At 34.1% G+C, this 7,853-nt stretch overlaps 2 protein-coding genes across 3 annotated transcripts; both read right to left on the bottom strand.

Moving 5' to 3' along the window:
• Window positions 1-338: 338 nt before the first annotated feature.
• Window positions 339-1,575, bottom strand: LOC110734685. Of its 2 annotated transcripts, XM_021914826.1 has the most exons (3): window positions 1,329-1,575; window positions 978-1,240; window positions 339-817 (listed from the first exon to the last, which is right to left on the bottom strand). In XM_021914826.1, the coding sequence occupies exons 1-3, from the start codon at window positions 1,544-1,546 to the stop codon at window positions 747-749; spliced, it is 552 nt and encodes a 183-aa protein (XP_021770518.1). In that variant the 5' UTR covers window positions 1,547-1,575; the 3' UTR covers window positions 339-746. The 2 variants fall into 2 exon arrangements, with proteins under 2 accessions (XP_021770518.1, XP_021770517.1); XM_021914825.1 differs by having other exon boundaries at window positions 339-1,240.
• A 5-nt stretch (window positions 1,576-1,580) lies between these two features.
• Window positions 1,581-3,974, bottom strand: LOC110734668. The gene is made up of 2 exons (XM_021914809.1): window positions 3,489-3,974; window positions 1,581-3,386 (listed from the first exon to the last, which is right to left on the bottom strand). Exon 2 carries the CDS (start codon window positions 2,361-2,363, stop codon window positions 1,581-1,583), a length of 783 nt encoding a protein of 260 aa, XP_021770501.1. The 5' UTR covers window positions 2,364-3,386; window positions 3,489-3,974.
• Between the last annotated feature and the right edge of the window lie 3,879 nt (window positions 3,975-7,853).

Here is a 7,853-nt window from a genome sequence, read left to right as displayed (position 1 = left end):
TTTTTTGTGTTTACTTTTTTTTTTTCTTTTTTGTTATATACCATTGTAAGTTAATTCAATGTTTTGAGTTTCAATTCCATGTAAAAATTATTGTACTCGTATAAAATAAAAGAGTGTGAAGAGATTTTCATGGTATCAATTATAATAAAGCAATTGATGATCCTTTGTTTCAAAGAGTTTGATCCTGGCTTAGAAGGAACACTAGCTATATGCTTAACACATGCAAGTCGAACGTTGTAAAAACTAAAAAATGAATTAATGATCCTAACTCACAAGCAATCAACTCAATAAGCAAATTGCAAGCCTAATCAAAGCACTTACAAACAAATTGCAGTTGTTATCTATGTTGCACGGATACCGACACGGACACGGACACGATACGGACACGGGAAAACGGCAATCCTGAAATAGGGGACACGGGTACGGCATATAACAAGGCATATAATATATCAAAAAAACGAGAATTTGACAACCTATTCAATAAAACACTAAATAATTAGCCTCAAAACACACAATTTTGTTAAAACAAGTAAATAAACAAAGTGTACGAACGTAGTCTCAGACATATCAAGAAACCATCAAACCAAATACATGTCTTAATAATAGTTTTACAAATCATAAATAAAATAAACAAAAGTACTAATAGTTTCATTCTTCACCATCACCAAGTACATCATCAAAAATCATATTCTCCATCTCGGGTTCATCAAGTGAGAGCTCGGCCATCTCTAGAATACCAACCTCTCCTAGGTTGTCATGCTCATCTCCACCCACATCCCACAACTTAGATCTCCCCTTAGTGTATTCTTCACTTCTCCTAGAAAGTAATCGAAGGTTGTTATGAATGTATACCAAGTCTTGAGCACGTTTAGGAGTAAGCTTATTTCTAGTGCAAGAATGAATAAACTTATAGGTGCTCCAATTCCTTTCACTACAAGAAGAGGAAGAAGGTTGACCTAATAGCTTATAAGCCAAACCTTGAAGCATAGGCACTTGGGAACCATAAGTTGCCCACCAATTTTTAGCATCCATCAAAGCCATATCATGCATGCAATCAATGTTGAGAAAGATCCCCTCTGATTTTTGTGAGAATATTGCAAATTCCGTGTTGATCTTGAATCTTTCATCGGGACTTTGGAAAAGCCTTCGAAAGCATTGTAATCTTTGTGTGGAAATTTCATTGTCGGCATTTGGAGCAACTCGTCCCGGGACCTCATTAAGCCATTCTTCCGTGTAAAATCTTTAACAACAAAATAAGAATAGCCATAAGAAATTAAATAAAAAACAAGGAAAAATAAATAAAGATGAATTAAATAAGTAAAACTTACCTTGGATTCAAAGAATGTGCTAATGAATGAAGTGGAGTACTACCCTTACTCCAACGACTACTAAGAATCCCTTTAACTACATTAAAGAAGGTAGATTGTTCATAATCTAGTTTACCCTCTTTCTTGTAGATGGCATCTTTCACCTTTTGAACCATAATGTCCCATCTTTCATAAACCAAATGCAAGGAAGATTTGTCGGTGTCACAAACCCTAATCATCTCATAGATTGGGCGTGTAAAATCAAGAATGTAATCAACCTTTTTCCCACCATATTTCATCCAAAATCTTTTCCCTTACATGTGAGGCTTGCCCGCGTCGATCATCCTTGTATAAGGACCAATTCTCACTAATAACCATTGATTGAAGTGATGTTTTAAGGAGTTTCAACCTTTTAAGCCTGCACACAATTGAAGCAAAACGAGTGTCGGCAATGAAAAGTAGTTTTAATGGCGAAAACTTATTGAACATTGAAAGCCTCATCGAATGATTCATTATGTAATTTTTAATGAACAAGGCATCTGCATGAACTTCCGTTATCCAATGACATTCATCATATACTTCAACATTATTCAACACATTCTTAGCTGCACAGATGTTTTTCATTGCAAGATTAAGTGTATGAACAACACATGGTGTCCAATATATATGAGGATACCTACCCTCAACCAATTCCCCTGCAGCCTTACAATTACTTGCATTATCTGTGATTATTTGAACAATATTTTGATCTCCAATTTCATCAATCACCTCACTTAGTAAGGTAGCAATGAAATCTTTGTCCTTAATCTCACCCGAGCAATCAATAGCTTTCATAAACATAGGACCCGTTTCAGAAGCAATCATAATGTTAATCAAAGGCCTTCTTTGTGGATCACTCCACCCATCACTAACAATGCTAACACCTTTTGTTTTCCATGTGGCTTTCATAGGTTGTAATAACCTATCCACATTTTCTGTCTCTTTACAAAGCAAAGTTGTTCTAAGTTTGTTGTATCCGGGAGGCTTATAACCAGAGAGATTAGAATTGGCAGCCATTGTATATGAACTAACATAGTAAGGGTTTCTAGCAAGATTAAAAGGCAACCCCCTGTGTAAAACATTCTAGCAATTTCAGAATCCAAGTGGTCACGAGATTTCACATTAAAAGCATCGGAAATTGTATTTTTTGATTTCCTCTTCTTTACATTATCAAATGAACCTAGTCTCATTGATGTAGCTTCAGTTGATGTGTGAGAAGATATGGGTTCATTTGAAAAAGGTGGAACTTTTGGTAACAAAGATTTTTTATAATCCTCGGATTCACGATGAAGCGATCTTAGTTTAGCAAGGTCATCAATTTTCACTTTATTACAAGTTTGAATCCCTTTCCCTTGTTCACCTAGCAAATGAGCTTTCACTCTAGTGTATGAACCATTTTTAACTTCGCCGCAAAAGTTACATTTCCAATTATAATTTCCTCCACCACCCGATATTTTATCACCCTTAACAACAAACTTCCACAAAGGGTAGAGGTCTTTCATTGACTCAGATGAATTACTACTACCACTGACATTGCATGAAGCAGAGGAACTAGAAGACATTCCTGACAATTTCAGCAACACAACAGCACATTTCAGCAAGACAACACAGCAAAGTGAGCAACACAACAATACAATTTCAGCAACCAGCAAGTCAGCAATACAATTTCAGCAACCAGCAAGTCAGCAACTCAGCAATACAATTTCAGCAACCAGCAAGTCAGCGAGTCAACAATACAATACAATTTCAGCAACCAGGGCACAATACAATTTGACAGCTGAACCCATCTCACAATTAACATCACAATTAACAATTAACATCACATTTAACAATTAACAATTGCGAATTACAGTGATACTGCCTCCACGGCTCCACCTCACAATTAACATCAGCATTCAGCAATTGAATTTCAGAAAACAAAGTACAGAAGACAGAAGTCACATAACCCTTACCTGGTGGTGGACTGGTGGCTGGCGAGTGGCGACGGACGGTACTGGGTGGTGGACTGGTGGCTGAGGACGAACAACGACAGCCTGAAACCTAGGTTGAGCGAGTTAGCGACTGAATTAATTGAATTTAAAAAAAAAACAAAGTACAGAAGCCAGTCAAGCCACGGCTTGAAACCTAGGTTGAGCGAGTTACCTGGTGGTGGTCTGGTGGACTGGTGGCTGGCGACACTGGGGTGGTGGCTGAGGACGAACAACGAGCGGCGAGTGAAGTCTGTGTCTCTGTGAGAGTAGGCTGTAGGCGACGAAGCGACGGTGAACTGAGTGACGGTCTGGACCAGCAGCAGCAGGTGAAGCGACGGCGGTTATCGGCGCGACGGTGAGTGGCTGACGGTCTGGGACTCAGGGAGCTTGAGTAAGGCAGTAGGTTTGTGAATTGTGAATGGAGGAATTGAGAATGTGAGAGAGTCAGAGAGAATGGAGGAAGTTGGGCTTGTAAAGCCGTAATTGCGTGTCCATCACAAAACGGACCGTGTCTGGGTGAGACACGGCCCGTGTCCGTACAGAAGAAATTAAAAAAAAAAAAACGGACACGGATTTTCGCGTGTCCAAGACGTATCCCCCCGTGTCCCACGCGTGTCCGTGTCCGACACGCGTGTCGACTCGGACACGCCACTTGGCAGGCGTGTCTGTGCATCATAGGTTGTTATGGCATCGGTGGTGGCAAGATGATGGTGGTTATTGTGGCAGCGGTGGTAGCGGCGGCAGTGAGACAACAGTGGTCATGGGGCCAGGCAATGAGGCAATAGTGGTTATTGTGGCTTAATTAGTTGAGTGGGCTAGATGGGGAAAGTGCAAAGGATTAAGAAGTAGGGAAAACATAAAGAAGCTCAAATCACCATTGATAAAGCTTGCTTTTGATTTTAATGAGAAGTGTATAATTTATAAATTTTTTTATAAACAGTATACTCGTATAATTTTATAATTGAACATAATATTTTAAAAATGAACTTTTTTTTTTGAATAGAAATGAACATATTTATTTAATAGTTGTACATGAACGTACACATTATGTATAATCACTACAAGAAAATAAACTTTTCGTAGCGATTATTTTAACCTTTAATATCGATTGTAATTGCAACAAAAAGCTTTTCCAATGAATGGTCATTGATACAATATCCCCCGTTGCCTTAGCCTTTAGTAGTGATTTTCAATATCGCTGGGGTTGGCCTCAATAATCGATACGAAAAACTACATCCTATCGTGGTGATTATTGTAGCGATTACAATCGCTATAAATGTTTAACTCATTTTCTTAAAAAAAAAAACATGCGTATAATCTTTACAAGATTCGAACATGCAACCTCAAACTCTTATATTAAATGTTTCACCAATAAGTTATGACATATTTTATGTATTCTTTGTCAAACAATATTTCTATATCTAGTGTTGAATAAGCTTTTCGTATCGATTTTTAGGATTTAGTGGCGATTGTAAATGATACGATTTCTCAAAATTATATAAATGTGTAAAAATAGTGTGGATATGTATTATTATTTTTTCCGTATTGATTTTATATGGGAAAACCATGGCGATTGTAAAATGATACGACTTCCTTAATTATTTCACAATCATACTTGCATATTGTAGCGAATGTATAATCGCTACGAAAAGACATTTTTCTTGTAGTGAATTGAACATATAATATTTCCAAAATAATGAAAATATTTATCTAATGGTTGTAAATGAACATACAATTATTTATAATTGAACATATAATATTTCAAAAATGAACATATTTAATTAATATTTGTAAATGAACATATAATATTTCAAAACTGAACATATTTATTTAATAGTTGTAAATAAACTTACAATTATTTATAATTGAACATTTAATTAAGGAGCATTGTTATAGATGAAAAATGTATAAAATTTACTTGTATAATTTTTGTACTTGTTATTGAAAAATTTTGAAGGTAGCACACACTCTTTATTGTAATTGTAAGAATCATTTCCATGACAACTACAATATAGCACACACTCTTATTGAAATTCCTTATTAAATTTGTAAAAAATAACTACTTCATGATATAATTGGGTGCTTTAATTAGTAGTATAAAAATGAACTTTTAAGTATATGCACATGTTCATTTTAAAATTAATGCTTTTACTTGTTAAAAATGAAATGATCATGAATGAGAATGAAAATGAACATTTATCAATACGTAAATTAACATTTATATATAATGAAAATGAACATTTATAATTTATTAAAATGTGAATGGCGTTATACTAACCTATAAATGAACATTTAACAAAATGAAAATGAACATTTATAAAAATAAAAAAAAATTAAAGAAATAATAACAAAAAAACTACGAACTATAATCTTTGTTTCTCTTCTCTGAAACGATTTCCTTTGCTCTGCAAATAAAATTGAAGAATGTACTGATATAATTTACTAGTTTTTCAATAAAAATTACTAAGATTATAGTATAATACTTACATTGATATACAATTTTCATGGTTGATGTTTCGATTACATTTTCGAAATACATCGCAACAAAAAAAATAGTAAAACCTATGGTTTATACTCTATTTCATTCCAAATTTAAACAAAATAACTTACTTTTTCAGATTTTGCGCCTTGTTTTATTGAATTTCATAGTGCTTGAAGTTTTTTTTTTTTAATAATTAAAAAATAATTTTACAATTAAAGCTTTTGGTAAGAGAGAAACTTGCAGAGAAATGGGTGTGGATAGAGAAAATGTAAAAAAAAAGGGTGAGGAGAGATAAAATGAAATTTAGTGGAGGATGTGGGTAGTACTCTAAATGATGCGTTTAGAGGGAGTGTAGGGTGTCCTACCTACCCTAGGGCCTAGTGTTCACTAATTAAAAGATATTGGGTTTGTCGGGTCAAAGCAGGCTTTTAGGTCGAGTTTGAGTTTTTAATTTAAAATGCACTTTTTTAACTTGTCTAAACCCGTCCTTTTTCTAACCGGACTATAGTTGATCACCTTTAGACCAAATTCTATTCCATCTATGTAAGTTAAGTCCTATGTTTTATTTGGACCCAACCTATATATTCTAATTCCAAACATGGTCCCTCCAATCTAATCTTATATCGTATATCGAATTCATTATATTTATATTTAATCTAAGTCCCATTTACGTTCTTAGATTTAGGAGCCCGAAAAGATTCTAGCTTAAACCCAAGTCTATTTTATACTCCCTCTGTTTTTCTATATGCATCACTTCCCTTTTATGGGTGTTTTTTTTAAATGCATCACTTCCTTATTTGGAAACTTTATACTATATTTTATCATTTCTCTCTCTTACTTTAAACCCCACTTAAATTATTTTATCATTTCTCTCTCCTCTATGGTCCCCACTTATATAATAAAAATATTTACTCTCCCTCACATTCTTTCTCTTTTATGGTCCACATCTTACTTATACTATAATAAATTATTCATCCACTCATAATATTATATTACCCTTCTAAAACTCCGCGCATCACCAAGTGATGCATATTAAAAAAAAATGGAGGGAGTATGTATTTTATTCTCTGTCTCACGGTCATATTTGTGCTTATTTGAGCTCTGCGGATTTATTTTCATTACTAATATACGTAATCTAGTGTTTTTGTAGAGTTGATACTATTTTGAAGGAATTTGCAGGTTTATTGATAATTCCCAAACTTATTAAGCTACTATGAAGATATTGGAGTTTGATCGTATTTTATGACCTTAGTTTAATTGCCCAAGACTAGTCAAAGGAGTTTAGTTTGGTGATTAAGGGCTCGATTGATGAAGAAGTCCAAGTTATTACAAGTTAGTACATGAATCAATTAAGTTAAGTATTGGGCTCAAAGAAAATGGAAGATCCGTGGAGCTGCTGGGCGTGATTTTGTCGGGCTCAATTGGGTGAGCGTCATCTGGGCCGTGGAAACGCGTCATTGTTGGGCTGATTGTGGGATTTCGTTTACTAGATTTCTTTTGGCAGCTTTTTCACTAATTTGAGTTCAACTAGGATTCTTAATGTTAGTTGACTTTTAAAAGATTCATAATCCTTATAAAAAGGGTATAGTAGTAGTACGTAGGTGTTAGGCAATATTCTTATATTAGCTTTTAGATTAGATAGTTTTCGTATTATTAGTTTTAGTTTTAGTTTTGTTTTACGCTTAGTTTTGTTATCAGATTTATATACTTTTAAATACTTTGGAGGCGGATGCACAATGCTCCGTGTATTCATTTTTTTTAAAAAAGGCGGAATGAACATTTAGTTGTTCATTAAAGAACATACATTTATTTTATAAAGAACATCTAGCTGTTTTATAAAGAGCATCACATATATTTGTATTGTAATGAACATATAGTTTTTTGTAAAGAACATATAGTTCTTTTGTAAAAAAAAAAAAAAAAAATCAAACTTTATGCTCTTTATATATATCTAAAGAACATCTGTAATACTAATAAAGAACGTGATAATTAGAGGTGGTCAACTTCAGCCCGGCTCGAAAATAAGATGGATTTGGGCAAGCCTAAAAATGCATT

This window comes from Chenopodium quinoa, unplaced genomic scaffold, assembly GCF_001683475.1.
Source record: "Chenopodium quinoa cultivar QQ74 unplaced genomic scaffold, ASM168347v1, whole genome shotgun sequence".
Taxonomy (NCBI): domain Eukaryota; kingdom Viridiplantae; phylum Streptophyta; class Magnoliopsida; order Caryophyllales; family Amaranthaceae; genus Chenopodium; species Chenopodium quinoa.
This window is presented reverse-complemented; position numbering and strand designations above follow the sequence as displayed.